Consider the following 17,065-nt stretch of genomic DNA (forward strand, 5'->3'; position numbering starts at 1 on the left):
CGACCAGGGGAGGCGCCGGGGAGGCGCTAAAGCTTTTCAACTTCCTTGATAAACATGGAAGCGACTGACAAAAGACGGGACGTAAAGGCTTTCATACATAGGAGCGGCGGGATTTTCTGCGCCGCTCCTATGTATGAATTAGTGTAAAGGTGCATTGTCCATACACTTTTTGGATTAATGGTGTGGTAAGGATAAGAAATGTACACTGCGGAAGCTTGCGCCGTTGAAGGCCGTTCCTGAAACGCGTGGGAGGGGGCTAGTGTGTGACCTCATCTCGGAGCTACAGAATGAGCGTAGGGAGAGGGCACATATGGGGCTAGGGAAAACACTGTGAAGATACTTGGGAATGTGCTAGCGTGTGTCTTTGTTGTGCAATGTGCATCCATCTCGTTAGTGAGTGAGTGTTGGTGTTGGGTGATTTGGGGGAACATTGACAGACAGGCCTACATTACGCGCGCGGCACACTATCATGTGGGGAGGGGGCGGGGTGCTGTATGTGTTATACCGGCTGGCAGTTAAATAGTTACATGGTACAGCGGTCAACATCCCCTCCTACACCCACTTGCTTGGGAGGACAGGCTACATAAACAGCGCGCTGACATTCTCCCTTCCAGTAATTCTATTTGAGCATCATCAGCCTATAGCGGAGTCGGAGAGACCGTGCGTGGCTGCTCGAAGATGGCACTGGCGGACACAGAGCGCGGAGTATCTAACGGCGCAGAGTCAGGCTCTCCATTTTCTGAGATCATTGAACTGAATGTTGGCGGACAGGTCTATGTCACAAGGCACACAACTTTGGTTGCCGTTCCGGACTCACTGCTATGGACCATGTTCGTCAAGAAGTCCCCAAAGGAGTTGGCTAGAGACGGAAAAGGGCGCTTCTTCCTGGACAGAGATGGCTTCTTGTTCCGTTATATTCTAGATTATCTCCGGGATCTGAACTTGGTCCTTCCAGATTACTTCCCCGAGAAGAGCAGGCTGCAGAGGGAGGCTGAGTTCTTCCAGCTGCGAGACCTTTCCAAACGCCTGAACCCCAGCATGAGTAAAGAGAACTCCATCACCGAGGAGATTTGCCAAAGTGACACCGAGGAGGGCGCGCTTCAGAGCTCCAGCGGCATGGACACTTTACGCACGATGTCTACAGTCGTTAGCAGCAGCACCCGTTCCGCCTCACTGGACTCCAGAAAGTCCGGCTACATCACGATAGGATACCGAGGCTCCTACACCATCGGGAGAGACATCCAGACCGACGCCAAGTTCAGGAGAGTCGCTCGCATCACGGTGTGTGGGAAGACGTGCCTGGCCAAAGAGGTATTCGGAGACACGTTGAATGAGAGCAGGGACCCCGACCGCCCACCAGAGAGGTACACGTCCCGATATTACCTGAAGTACAATTTCCTAGAGCAGGCTTTCGACAAGCTCACGGAGGTGGGCTTTCACATGGTTGCGTGCAGCTCCACAGGCACGTGCGCCTACACCAGCAACGATCCCAACGAGGACAAAATCTGGACAAGCTATACTGAATACGTGTTCTGTCGAGACTAAAGTTCTGAGGATGTCAACTGGCCTGGCCAACATAAATACACGTTGAGTTGTGTACTTTGTTGAACATAAAGATGTACATAAACATTAGAATGCTCTATCAAATGTATGGCAGCTCCATGGTAGCCTATGATCTATAGCACAATATGTTCCACCAATTAGCACAAATCCGTTTTGACAAGCCATTATCAGCTATGAAATCTGTAATTTACATCTCAGTTAACTGCATATCAATCATGTTTCCGTTCTATATGACAGACTGAGTGATACTCTGATAGCTAGGTGTAAAGTGTATGCTATTCAGGCAGAAATAACCTTGTAATTACTATTCAGTGTTATTCTAGACTTGCTTAAAATAGTTTGATCAAGTTTTGTATTTTCTATAGGTTTAGGCTACTCCTAGCAGTTTCTCAATGATATGATTGCAACGGTGTAAATCTGCTTAGTAGAGTTGTATTTGTTATCCTGTTCATATGAAATAAAGTCTTCTACTGTCTTCTGAGCCTTTGTTAATCATCCCAACTTGTTCACCAGTTCAGGTTTACAAGGATGACATGATGAGAATGGTATTATTAAAAAGTTTCCAAATCCAAAATGATATTGATATGACAAGGATTGAAGGATATAATTAAACAGTTTCCAAATCCAAAATTCTATTCCAGTTCACACAATGTCTGTGTAAAGTACAGTATAGATGAGTCGACAAGGAGTGTATTGTCATCTTTAACAAAGGATACAATTCTTAAAACATTTCTTTTTTTTCCCCCTTTTTTACTATATGGGTGTGATTTATTTGGTGAATATCATTCTAAAGCCCTTTTTCCTTTTGGAATTGTATTCCATGCATGGTGAATCAAAACAACAAATGCATCGTGAACCGAACGTCAGCATTATGACAATAAAAGCTGCACCATTGTTAACAACACAGTTCTTCTAAGATTACCTTTAGGCTATATCACTGGTAATGATTGACACTATCATTACAACATTTGAAGGGAAATAGTTTATACCCTGTATTGGGATCTGCGGCCCTGACCTATCTCGGTTTAGTTTATTGTTTAAAATAACGACCAAAGAAACCAACATCTGAATGCATGCAGGCACACATATTCCAATTTCCAATTCCACCCACCCTTTTTGTCGCACATTCAAATGCATGATCTCTACTGTAGCCTGATGCAAAAAAAAGCACAGCTGTGCACATGCACATATGATGTCATTACCATTTCAAGTGTAAATAATGAAAGGGTCCAGCTGCAGAGGAATATAAGAGCTCTCCGTCTGCCAGACATCATGACTGAATGCAATAAAGTGTTCTTGTTTATTAGTGGCTATGTACTGTACAGCCTGAGTTGTGTACTTTAATTAACATTTAAAAAGGCTAAATGTCTCTCTAAGTTATATTTGTGGATAGCAAATACTAAGCCGAATTTAGTCCATTCACAAATAACTTGAAGGCAGGTATTACAGGTAACATGTGTCATCAAAGAATGTATTTGAGTACACATTAATCTGATATACAATATCATTAGAGCAAGGTGCTGTGATGTTTCTAGTTCGAACAATAACATGTTTTGTTAAAAAGTTGAATCTATATATTCTGAGAGTAATCACAGTTTGACCAGTAACAAGGGTCTGCCCAGCTCTACGTGGGTGTGAAGTCAAGCTGTCAAGTGTAACATAAAAGCTTTTGCCATTTCAACATTTATTTTCCCCGTATTAAACCTTGACCTTGTGTTCACTTGACTGTAGTATGGAGCAGTTCAATTTGAGTTTGTATTGTTTGTGTGAAACAATGTTCAAGCTACTCTCTTGGCTAAGTACCTCTTTTGTTCTTTAAAGTTATTTTTCAGGCTTTTCTTGCCTGTATTGATAGTTACAGTGTAGAGAGACGAAACAGGGAGAGAGACTCAGAAGTGACATGCAACAAAGTTCCACCCAGCTGGCAATCAAACCGGGAGATGTCAGGCATCAGAGTCTACGTTACACGTTACATGCCTTAACCACTCAGTTATCAGCACCCTTGGAAAAGAGATTTTACTGAGTCTTACTGGCGGAATCGATTGAGGTATAAGCTACTCACTAAGTCATTTTTCAAAGACACCCCATCGATGCTAGTAACCAAATTGTTTAACTGCTGATGTGTTTTCTGCAGGTTAACTATTCTCAAACCAACTTCATAGAGAAACGGTAATACAATGAGGGCCCCATAATATATTACTCAGTTGTGTGTCTCAATCGTCATTCAACAAACTGCTACAACACACTCCCATTTGGCACTCAAATCAGTATCAGGGTCTCAAGACAGATTCAGAGCTCCGGATTTCTTTTGTATTCCTTTTTTATTGAATTAATTTTGAATTAATGTGGCCTGAGGCTATATGGAGGCATATAGTATGAATGAAAAAACGATTAATTTTTTTTTTTACTGAGATGCTGATCATAGAGCGGGATTATTTTGTATGTTGGAGTTCACCGGAAAGGTCACCGGTGATAATGATTCATGGTGCCTGAGGCCACAGTATTAATGTCATCATCAGTATGTTTTAAGGGGCCCAATTTTTTCAGGCCCAGCTTGTCTTAATTTTAGATCACAAGCTGAAGTTGAAGCAATTTAACTAGGGCAGTTGAGTGTATGGTGAAGTACTTTGTGCACACTCATGCACATGTCATCACCCAGACAAATTATATAACCTAAAAATATATTTTAACCCATTTCAATCTGTTAATCCATATTTTGGTTATGGTTAAACCTTTTATTTGACCGTAGTGAATAAAAGTAAAAGTTTACATCATTATGAGAGTGATATCACGTATGTGTTACAAGGGCTATTTTGCACAGAACATGGTGTGTCTCTTTGAGATTTGGACTTGGCAGACTAGTGCAGACCTGTAACCGTGTGTGTGTGTGTGTGTGTGTGCGCGTGTGTGTGTGTGTTTGCGTGTGTGTGCGCGTGCGTGCGTGTGCGTGCGTGAGCGTGACATCATAAAGTGATCTTGTCAGAACACACGTGACATCTTAAAGCATACCAATTTGCTTGGATGATTAAATAGCGACACGCCACACTGTTGTGTGTGTGTGTGTGTGTGTGTGTGTGTGTGTCCAATAGGGCCTATAGGCCTGCAAGGAAGGCACTCAACCCTCAATTTTTTCAAATCAGCCTCACTTTGCCAGGTCACTAATATGCATTTTGGCCTATCAGTCTTGAACTGCAGGTCATACATTTTGTCCCCTGGATTCCTTAATAATGCATTAACTCCCCATAAACATTAGGCCATGCCCATTTCCAGCATTTCCAGATAACCATTATTAGTCATGTGATGAACATGTATCATTCAGATTTTTCATAATTAGGCTACATTTAAAAATACAGATTGTCTATAATTGCCTTCCATGGCTTCCAAAGTGTGCAGGCCAAATATTGCAAAAATCACGTCCAATCCCAACTTGGAATTGTTACGGCTCACTCCTCCTCACCTTCACACATACAAGCACTGTTTAGCCACTGACTACTCCATGGCTCTACTCAGCACACCTGCTCTCCTGCACCAATTCTCTGCACCTGTCTTCCATCCTGCAATCAAGCACTGCCTCTACAAAAGCCCAGCCAGTCTGCCCTTCATTCCATGCCAGAGCTTCACATCTACATCTACAATCTACATGTATGGTAAAGTACAGCACAAGCCTTTAGTATTGTTAAACTGAGTTTTAGCCTTACTTTCCCAGCTGTTCAACTTTACACGGTTGCAGCTCCTGCCTTTGTTGTGTTTTCCCGTGGTGGTTGTTTCTATGAAGACTGTCGCCTCCTCTCTTGCTGTGCACTTGGGTCACACTTACTAAATATAACAGGAATCACACATTGAGGGCCCTCTAAACAACACAGAGCCAAAATGTATTCACTTACGACACCACAAATTCTACATATGTCACATGATTTATTTTTCTCAAGACATTGTCTCATGAGTCATGAGTAATGTAACAATAACTGTCAAAAAGGATTTGATGTCCCATTCTACTATTTGCCTGTAATGAATGCAACATTCAATCAACCCCTGAATTAGAATCACATGTTGAGGGGCCTTTATAGAGCCCACCTCCAAAAACCTCCTTTCTCTTCTGTAAATAGGGGGTGAACTGAACCTGCTGGCTGCAACCCATGACTTCCACATGCAGCTCGACAAAGGCTACGCAGCTTGACAAAGACGTGGGCTCAAAAGAGCACCCTTTTCTAGTTCTATCAACAGTCTATCCGTCGCTAACCGGGCAAAGCCCACACGCATAACCAACACTGCTGCCAGGATAATTGGTCTCCTTACACTCACCCTCACAGAACTAAACAACAAAGCCATTGCAATGTCAATAGCATCATCACACACCCACTCAGAACTACCTTAGCCTAATGCCCCGCTCCGGGTGCTGGAACAGAACATTATAGTGCAAAAGGGCTCGCTTTGTGAAATGCCTGATACCTAGCAGTTAAGTGTCACCTTAAACAACATCCCTCGCTGAACAGACTTGAGTCGATCTGCTCCTTCTCTCTTGTTGTTATTGATGTGTGCTCATGTACTGCTATTTTTGTCAAGTACAGTGCTGTGGACAGGAATTACTCCATGTGGGAAGATAAAGTCTTAAACTGTGTAAGTGTAATTTAAATGCCTCCGTTGATGCTGAGCTCATGAGGTGTTCTTATTTTAGACCACGCTTCTATCATTTTGCAATCAGCAACCGCCTGACTGATGTAATCGGCTACTGAATGATTCCCCTGGCTTTAAATGATGCTGCAAATGATGCTGAACCATTTTTACCTCCTACCTTTTAAAGTAAACCCAGCGAGATCCTTGGAAATTTCAGTCATCAAACACAATGACCTTTTCCACAGCTGCTATGGCAGTGGCACCTAGCCTGGCGCAGCCAGACTTCCACCGCCCCTATTTGCATATGCATATTCCCTTGAGCACAGCGGAGTTGGTATATTAGTATTGCAAAAGCGAGGCTAAGTGGCACCTATTGTGGAGACCCCTGTGTAGAAGCTGTTTCCGCTATTGGTCTCGTTTGCAGGTTGGCACCTGGCAGTGATGGGTTGATTTGAGAGTTCAGAGTTCTCTCTCTACATTCCCATGGTCGCCGCTCGGTCGGCCCTTTTAGCAAACCTGCTGCATGCTTGTCCAAAAGTTCAATTCCACTCCTGGGCGCTGGAAAGTAACCTCTCATGCCGTTTCTCTTTCATTCCCCACATCAAACAGTGATCCCTGTTCTGGATGTTAAAGCCTTTTCTTCTGCACATGGCCCAGTTTCCACATAGAAAAAAACTCCCTCTTCCTGTGCATTCACAGCCTTTCCTTTTCTGAATCTCAGATTCAGTGGTTTGGGGATACTAACTTGGTGATGGTGGTGGTGGTTGGGGGTTAACAACAACAACAATTAGGCCTACCCCATATATTCTACTTTCCTTCTAACATTCCGTCCAAGCCTCTAGGATTGTGCTGACTACTACTACTGAGGTTTTCCACATACTGTACGTACTGTCTGAGTTACTCGCATGCAGTGTCCGTGAACCTGATCAGGGTTCAGTCCTGTACACTGTGGTTTAATTTCCAGCAGTATAATCACGAGGGTTCAGAAGATTATTGCATATACATTTCTCTAGTTTCAGGCTTTCCACATCTGGGTTATTTTCTTTTGGTAGAACAACGCTCTCTGTGTTGCACAGGCTGGAGCAGTACAAATGGTAAAGAACCGGGTTTATAAGTTCAGTTTCTGGAGTCAAGAAAAAGCTATGAGAAGATATTTCTCTGAATGGGAGTATAGAGTGGAACCACTTTTCGCCTGAGGTGTGGCTGCTATGCAGCACCAGGCTTCATATAAAATTCTGTGTCATTAATTTGCTACTGTGGAAATGGCAATTAATTCTTGACAGCATTTTCCTGACCCCAGAAAAGCGCATACCACTGATCATTAGGCTGTTCCAGCTTGCACTTATGGTCCTATAGGAATAGCATCAGTACAGTATACTTGCTCCTATAATACCCTGAACCTGAATAGTGTAATTGCGAACGCAGTGATTGCGAACGCACTGAGCACTTACTATGAGACCTAGCAGACTGTGTCTGTCTGTCTGTCTGTCTGTCTGTCTGTCTGTCTGTCTGTCTGTCCCGCTATACGTCCAAATATGGAGTGTGTTGCATCATCACCTCCATATATGGGCACAAAAGGGGCCAGGTCCACATATACAGTAACAGCGGGACAGACACACAGGGCTGTATTTTGCGTGTCTTAAGTACCAGGTCTTATTCCCTAACTTGAGTAAACTAAAGACCTGGAGGCGTGATCAATGCTCTTTGGCCACTCAGAATAGCCAAATGGCATTGATCACACCTCCAGGTCTTTAGTTTACTCAAGTTAGGGAATAAGACCTGGTACTTAAGACACGCAAAATACAGCCCACAGACTGCAAGTGAATTGACAAAACAGTGCAATACAGTTCAAGGTCAGCTGTTCAGCAGCCTGACTGCCTGAGGGTAGAAACTGTTACTGAGACGGGTGGTACGAGATTTGATGCTCTGGTAGCGTTTTTTGGAAGGGAGTGGTTTGAACAGGGTATTTGCGGGATGGCTGGTGTCTTCCATGATGTTGTGGGCTTTTTTCATACAACGAGTGTCGTAGATGTTATGGAGACTGGGTAATTCTGTGCTGCCGATGATTTTAGCTGCTGTTTTAACGGTCCTCTGCAACCTGTTGCAGTCCTGAGCGGTCGTGTTACCGTACCACACTGTGATAGAGCCAGTTAGGACACTTTCAATTATACAGCGATAAAAGTTCACTAGTCCTTTTGTACTTGAGCCGAATTTTTTAAGGCGCCTCAGAAAGTACAGTCGCTGCTGCGCCTTCTTGAGGATGTACTCGTTGTTGAGTGAATGTGAATGCCCAGGAATTTAAAGTTATCAACTATGTCGACAGATGACCCTTTTATGAAAATGGGGGTGTGGATACCTTTGGACTTCCTAAAGTCTACAATGATTTCTTTGGTCTTATTGGTGTTAAGTGAGAGGTTGTTGTTATCGCACCATAGAGTTAGATCTTCTATCTCCCTCCTATACATAGGCCCTCTCATCACCGTCGGTTATTAGTCCGATCACTGTGGTATCATCCGCACATTTAATTATGCTGCTATTCCCACATCTGGGGACACAATCAAACGTAAACAAACTGTACAACAGAGGACTGAGGCAGCAGCCTTGCATGGGGCGCAACGGTTCTGGTGAGAATTGTGGATGAGCATCTCTCTCCTATGCGTACCTGCTTGTCAGAAAATGAAATAGCCAAATACAGATGGAGCTGCCCACACCAAGGCCACTGAGTTTCAACACTAATGTAGATGGTATAATAGTGTTGAATGCGGAACTTGAGTATGGTACGTTGTGAGGTGGACTGTACAGTATCGGCTCTCATGCTTGAGTCAGTATAATTGGGAGCAGCTGGTGCTAGATGTGCTGTAAGGACATTTCTATACCCTCAAATTACCTTTTCAACATTTGAGCTGGGCCCCAATGGTGTACCAAACTATTCTTAAGATTATAATATTGAATGTTTTGACCACGGTTATGTGGCCATGGCCTCTGCCAGCCTTTACATTGCAAAGTAGCCTTCACAAAATGAGGTTTGGACTGAGAGCAAGAAAAAGCTCTGAAATTGGATCACTGGAAAAAGGAAAACACTATAGAGTGTATTGCTGTTACAGCAATACAAAACTGTTCAGTTTTAGTTTGCTTAATAATGCATAAAAGGGGTGACCAGGTTTGCAGCCTCTTGTTTCGCCAGAAGCCTGATTTGAGTGTTTGTTGGGGACCTGGAGGCATGAGGTCTGAGGTGTACTGCAGAGCCTAGCCTATAGTACTTGGTAAGAAAACCTCAAACAAATGTTGATGCTTTGCTATGGTAATTTATTTTGATCATATGGGAATGTATAGTTTAATGTCAATGAGTGAATTAATATTCCATTTACACAGTTCGGCAGGTGCGATGTTTTGTGAGGGGAACTAGGACGCTTGCCAGAGTTAGTTTATAAAGGGTATAGCTGTAGTCTAACCTTGAATTATCCTCTATTCAATCTGCCGAGCTTGTTTTTCATAAAAATCCACCGTAGACATGTTATGAGCTACTTTCTGTCAAGAAATTCTGTGCAGGTGATTCTTTTGGAAGTTTTGGCAGTTTGGAAGCACTAGTTTATGTTAACGGGTCACGCTGCTGCCTCCTGCATTATGTGTAAATTCGAAACAGGTGGAACGCAGGGCCGTTCAGTGACATACGACGAGTGCTTCCAAACTCCAGCATTTAGAAAAAGAATCACCTGCAGAGGGATGAGTGTGGAGTCTTGGAGGGTATTGCAACTCTATTCATCCCATTATAAAAACATCTAGAGTTGCAAATTGCGGCTACTAGAGGCCCCTGGGACCTTTAGACGGAGGCCAGAAGGATAACTTATATCTGTTACTAGAGGCCCCTGAGACCTTTAGGACAATTTATATCTGTTACTAGAGGCCCCTGGGACCTTTAGGACAATTTATATCTGTTACTAGAGGCCCCTGGGACCTTTAGGCGGAGGCCAGAAGGGAGTAGCCTGTATTCAGAGCTGAGGGGATGAGAGTTGTCCATACGAATGCACTTGGCCTTCTTAAGCACCTGTCTCTGGAATACTTGATCCAGGCTACTGAAATTTACTCCGGCTATCTTTGATGCCGTTCTCACAATCCTTTTTGGTTTTGGCATTTTGTTCTAATTTAGTCATTTTGCTACATTTTGTAGTTTGGGCCATAGTGGTGACATAGGTGTATACTGGGCCATTAACTAATAATATTTGCATGGTTTACTTTGAATTTGGTTTGCTGCGATTACTTTATTTACTTGCGTATTTATATTGTTTTGATTTGTTTATTTGCTGTGTTATGTTTAGTTTGGACCAGTGGTTCCCAAAGTGGGGTCCGTGGTTTCCCAGGGGTACTTGAGGGAGTTCCAGGGGGTGCCTAGCTCAATTATAGATAGTTAGGAACCAATTGGACTTACGGGTAACTCAGAGAGTGTACACATGGAACCATTTGTACTCTCTCAGAGTTAAATTAACAGTGGTTTTACGATATAAATTGGGGTACCGTATACCAGAGATAGAAATGCCATTAAATCAGGGGGTCCCGTAGCATAATGCGTGTGAAACTGGGGGTCCATGAAATTCATATGTTTCAGAATCACTGCTAGAGCCGTAAAAATCCTCCCTTATCGGCGTCACTGGCATATGTTTTGAAATGGGGGGTCCGTGGCCTAATAAATGTTGATTTGAGGGTCCTTGACACGAAAAAGTTTGGGAACCACTGGTTTGGATGACCCAGTAGGCTCTGAAGCCTTCGCCCTAATATCACCTGCACTTTTATGATCATTATTTCCCAGCTATTGTAACTCCTTTTTGTATTTTAACTTGAATATATTTTTCTACAATGAACTTGACACTTTTGTTACATCAGCCTCTGGTGGTAGCCTATTGTTATTCTGAACCTGTAGCATAGTTTTATTATTTATTATTTCATAATAGCCCCAGCTGCTACATTTCTTTAACAATGGCAAGGTGCAAAGACAGACATTGTCACATCTAAAATATCAGGTTTATCCAGGTTTAAAAAAAGACACTATGCAAATAGCCCAGGTGAATTTGCGCTGTGCTCATTTTGCACTATTCCTCATAGTTTGCATTTCACGCATTGGTATCAATTTAATTTATTTATTTATGGTATAATATTTATTTTTCATTTACTTTTTGGTATGAGCTTTTTGAGTCACTTTTTATACATTGACCATGTATGTAAGCAATGTAACTTGAACCATATGTGTTCCTAATCTGGGATTCATATTATATTGGGCTAGAATAGCAGAGCTACAAGCCTATACAGTGCATCGTGTTGTGAGCATCGTGAGTTTGTAGATTGGCTATTTAAGAGATTAGAGGGAACTATTAGGATGGAGCCAAGGTCAACTTTATTAACCCATTTTGGGCGGGAAAAACACAGAGTGGCGAGCTTGTAGGTCTGCTATTTTCTTTTAATTGTGAAAATATTTATTTAGAAGATTTTTAGGTCAGGCCTAGTAGAGGCACACAGAGGCACACGGTGCATATGCTCCCTCTGGGCTGCTTGCAGGGTCTCTTAGCGTATCACATTTTTGTTGTTTTATTTTTGTTCAAATAATCTCGCTTTGACAGTAGTGATATATGCCTAATTAGGGGAAAATTAGTTATTCTGAAATATCTATTCCTTTCAGATGAGTGTACTTTGGGGAGGGAGATGACTCAGACAAGCAGGAGACATTCTGTTCCCCGAGAGGTTGTTTGTACACTGAACCCTCAATAACCCTGACTATTTTGGGCATGTCAGTGAGTGAACGATATTCAATGAATTGTAGATCAGCTATTTTCAACTAGAACAGTATTAAAAAGGATATGTGTGACCACAGCTATAACTGCTCCCTTGCTTCGGAACGGTTCTGTTCTGTGCAGGGCCATAGGGAGAATCTTGGATTTAGTTAACATCTGCCTGGCTATTTTGAACGGACAGATGTCCTATACTCCTCTCAGCCATTGTTTACAGGTTACAGCTTGATTAGATATCTAGGACGAAGAGATACGGCAAGACACAGCTTTTAGTGTTCTTACATGGTATACACACATATAGTCTTATTTCAGTCTTGAAATGAAAGGGTATGGCAGGTATGCTTATGTCGATCATCAATGATGTGCTCTAGAATCAGATCATTGTCTCTTTTTGGCCAGAGCCTGACATTTCTGCGACAGGGCCTGACAGCTGACATCCCTGTGGCAGGGCTTTGGCAGGATGTTGACCCGGCCATGATACCGACATGATACTGACCACGATACTGACATCATGGTCATGTCGGATCATAACAGGCCAACATGGTAACATGTTGCCATATGACACAGGTCACACTACAGCGCGTCGCATGCATCATGATAAGTAGATGTGTTCTTTTTTTTTATCAGCAGCACTGTTGCGTTATACGGTCTGTAGCTTATATGTGATATAGGATTATGAATAGATTAGGCTTTATAGTAGCCTTTCCAGACATTATTCCACCTGTACAAACCCCATTAAACACTTACACACAGGTAGTGGAAGAACAACCATGCTGTTTTCGTGCTCAGACGCACCCACCCAGCCAGCCACCCACCCACCCACCCAGAGACACACATAGTCACTTAAAGAAGTGGTTGCACCACTTAAAAACATGCAACTACACACTTCAGAAACGGCACCTCATTTTACTGCAGAGTTGAAACATAAAGATAGCCTGATGAAGGCCGCATAGGCCGAAACGTTTCCATAAAAAATAAAAGTTGGTCACTGCATTTGAAGACAGTGTGCGGTTGTTTTCCTTGTTCATTTTTGGGGCACCGTACCCTCTCCTACGCACCTGTCGCCTGTAGCTAGGTGTGCAAAAGCTTTGCTTTTCACTGCAGAGTTGATGACAAAACGTCTAGGCTGAAATATACAACGTGCACTGGAATATTCATGTACCCCCCGCAGGTCTTTAACTCAGACCTGTAAAAAGACCTTGTTTTTTTGTCAAGTGACACATTGACGCGACATGTGGAGTTGAAATACTGCTATTTTACGAATGAAGTATAAGAATGAATGAATGTGAATAACGCCCTGCAGATTCTGCAGCTTTATGGTCTGCTAGTGATGGTGTGTAGAGAGATGTGGTGCCGTCTCACTGTGCCAGCCATTTGCTTGATACAATTTTTACATGTAAGCTGTTGTGGGAAGGAAGGATACGCTTTGAGAACGCTGAAAAGATACGTTTGTATAACTGCGTGGATCCAATGGCTCACGTAGCGGGTGCTCTTCAGTGGACCTGAACAATGTGTATCGACTCCTTCGGCCTTCATCAGACCCTGACCTTGATGCAGAGTCGATTGGTCTACACGTTGCCTTGATTGTTTTTTCACTCTATGATTGATTGATTGATATCCTTTTAGCATAATTAACCTTTGACTGTAGGCTACAACCTACTGTAGTAGTATACTTACACTGTTAATAATCATCCTACTATAAATGCGCCATGTCTCTGCGTGTGTGTGTGTGTGTGTACGGTTGTAATGCACGTAACTCGAGAACAGTTTGACCCACCGACTTCATATTCGACACACGTGTTCCACACCACCGCAGGGACTGCAGTGCCCGGACTCGAGTCGGTCGGACCCATTGTTCTCCAGAACCACCACAAAAGGCTCCGGTCTGGCTCTGCCAGTGGGCCTAATCGGTCTAAATCCCCTCACCTGTGCAATTTCCAGCCTCTGCCTTAGCCAATTGATTGCCATGGCAACCCCACACCTGACAATTCATTAGCCAGTCCACTTTTCACAGTCAGTCAGTTTGCCCTTTTCAGACACGGGCAGATACAGAGATGTGGGACACAGACGGGCCCCTTTAACACCGGTTGGATCCCAATGGGAACCGGTTCAGTTCTTTTTGGTTTTTAGTCCATGAGAAAGAGTTCCAAAATGGTAACGTTAATTATGAATTGAGTGTGCAAAACCGTATATACCTATATTAGATTACATTTCAAACAAAACCTTGGTGTCTGAGATAGCTGTGGAATGAGTGTTTCTTTTGGACAATGTCTCGCTTTCGACCATCATGAATAGCTGCAAAATGCTGCCTTTGCATAGTGTGTGTGTGTGACTGTAAAAGTATTATTTACAGCTGGTTTGTTGGGGGTCATCATGAGCTCTCATTGGGTACATTTAGGATCTGAACTGAAGCTAGTTTAGCTGTGTAATATTTAAAATGCTCAACGAATACACAGATAAATTGTATAATTTACAGGGGGCTACAGTAGGCCTAATTAATATTGATACAATACAGCATGCCTTCAAACCAAAAGAAAAAAAGAAATGCAATAGCCAAAAGGGTGCTATTTAGATTGGCCTTTTAGTGACTTTTGATATTAAAAATGTAAGGTATGCCCTTATGAACATACCACGGATATGCTCTAAAAGTGTCAAAAACATATTTTTCCTTTCACCAGATGCCACTGGGATGTCCCGAGGATGTCCTTTAGAGATGGAGATCTGGAGATCTCTTTATCTGTGGATTTGCTTCCTGGTTTCCTCTGAAGACTGCTCAAAGTAGGTCCGTCACGATTAAGATGTTTAGCTGCCGATTGAATTGTGGCTCAAATAATTGTGATTAACATGTAATTGCGTCGTAACATTACGAATAAAACTTTGGCTTTTTTTAGGCTTCGTAAACAAAGGTCCATAGAGCTGATATGATGCATAACATGCATAATTCAATCCTTGTGGTGTATGCAGTTGGGGTTGGACGCTGCTTGTTGTGTGTGTGTGTGTGTGTGTGTGTGTGTGTGTGTGTGTGTGTGTGTGTGTGTGTGTGTGTGTGTGTGTGTGTGTGTGTGTGTGTGTGTGTGTGTGTGTGTGTGTGTGTGTGTGTGTGTGTGTGTGTGTGTGTGTGTGTGTGTGTGTGAGAATATTGAAACAATGAAAAGTATTAGCAAACGCTTCCATAAAAACCTCCTAACTCCACTTGAGCTGGATGTTTTTTCCTGAGTTAAGTGGTTTCTTCCAGACATGTTAATTCTTAACAGAGATGTTAATTCAAGTCTGAGTGTGCAATTATAATAACAAAATGGACCAGTTGATTAGTAGTGATCTTTTCAGGGAAAATGACCTGAAAATGTAGATGAAATTCTGTCATCTGGTAATATGCCAAAGAAGTCATGCCAAAGATGATTTGACATGAAATTGCGAACGCTTTGATTGTCATCTCTTCACGCTGCATTACACACAGGGCAGAGTTCCTATAGACTATTTCCTATACGGTGTCCAAGACATACAGTTTTCCGCTGTGCTGGCCTTCCATAACTGCCATTGGGAATCAATTCCGTCTCTCGGCTGCCATTGTTGTCAGGTCCATTAGTTCCATAACTGTCTTGCTGTGCCATTGAACTATGTGCTTTCTATTCTACACAAAGTAATCAATGGCCATTGGAGCACAAAACCCTCGCGATTACTGTACCCGCTGTTCTCCAGCACTTGCGTCAAGTGACCTGGCTTGCCAGGTCCTGTTCTTTGGCACTTACATTCTAATGTATTCTGCTCTGATCTCAAGCACCCTTCTGTCTGCCTGACTGTCGAGAGGTTTTACTGACTGATTCATCCTGACTACCCATTGGGAACAGCGGTGGCTGGCTATTATTACAATTTAGGCATTTAGCAGCTATAGACTCTTATGCAGGAGTGAGTAAATGGCATGAACCCTAGGCTACAAAGAAAACAATTATGTAGCATATAGTCGAAAGTAACTACAGTAGGATATAAGGTAAACATCAAACCTATCATCGGTCTAAACAACATCTATCTATAAATGCACCACATCTCTGTACGTCTGTCTGTCTGTCTGTATGTACGTACGACGTACGTATGTATGTATGTACAGTATGTATGTATGTATGTATGTATTTGGTTAAAATGGGTAGGGTTTAAAAAAAGGCAAGAGTTTGCTCTGGTGCACTGGCCTAAAAGTGGGTCCTTAAAAACTGCTAAAACTTCTGAAATGTATGCATGTAGATATGTATGTATGTATGTGTGTAGTATTTAAAAGGGGGGCTTTTTTGTAAAAAGCCCAGCCCACGAACCTTAATTTATTTAAAACTACTCCAAAATAGGGTTACCAGTGAAGGGCAAAATGCCTATTCACTGGGGACTATGCAAGGCAGAGGCGTCCACCCCCCTGAGTCCAAGTTAGGCTAGACCGCATACCTAACAGTACAGTATGTATGTATGTATGTATGTATGTACGTACGTGTACACGGCTGTAATCCACGTAACTCGAGAAACGTTCGCTCCACAGACTTCAAATTCGACACACGTGTTCCACACCCCCACAGGGAGTGCAGTGTATAGCAATAAAGGGACACAGAGACAGATACAGAAATCTCCATATATGGGCATAAAAGGGACACGGACAGATGGGTGGAACGGGTACTCTGACACGGTTACAACAGGTGTTTCATAGCCAGGTGGGGCACGGATCTTCAACTTCCATCGTTACAGACTCTGTGCTCTACAGCCGGGCACCAGTCAAAATTACATTCTTAGGATTTGCGGCCAAGCAAACCTAATCTAAATAGCATAAAGTGAAGTAGCCAACTTATGTACAAATTAGGCAACAATAAGTGAATGTTGAGTGTTTGGGGGGTCCAGGAGGAGAGTCTAGAAATCTTGGAGTGATGGCCATGGCCTTATAGTAAATGGCTCCTAGAGAGAGTGTGCGTGCGTGCGTGCGTGCGTGCGTGCGTGCATACCCAGTGGGGATGTGCAGTAAGACCTGCCAACACAAACTGCTTTGAAGCTGAGCACTCACTTGTTGTTGCTTCATGGCACAAAAATATGGATCTGTGCCCAAGAGGAATAGTTCTCTGCTGTCTCTCCCTACCTTGAAA

At 42.9% G+C, this 17,065-nt stretch overlaps 1 protein-coding gene across 1 annotated transcript; it reads left to right on the forward strand.

The window, feature by feature from the left end:
* Positions 1-413: 413 nt before the first annotated feature.
* On the forward strand, positions 414-2,038 carry kctd12.1 (potassium channel tetramerisation domain containing 12.1). Its single transcript, XM_080785401.1, has one exon. The coding sequence runs from the start codon at positions 679-681 to the stop codon at positions 1,543-1,545; it is 867 nt and encodes a 288-aa protein (XP_080641527.1). The 5' UTR covers positions 414-678; the 3' UTR covers positions 1,546-2,038.
* The last annotated feature ends 15,027 nt before the right edge of the window (positions 2,039-17,065 follow it).

The sequence above is a fragment of the Protomyctophum bolini genome (genome assembly GCF_963924005.1).
Source record: "Protomyctophum bolini genome assembly, chromosome: 16".
NCBI classification, from domain to species: Eukaryota; Metazoa; Chordata; class Actinopteri; order Myctophiformes; family Myctophidae; genus Protomyctophum; species Protomyctophum bolini.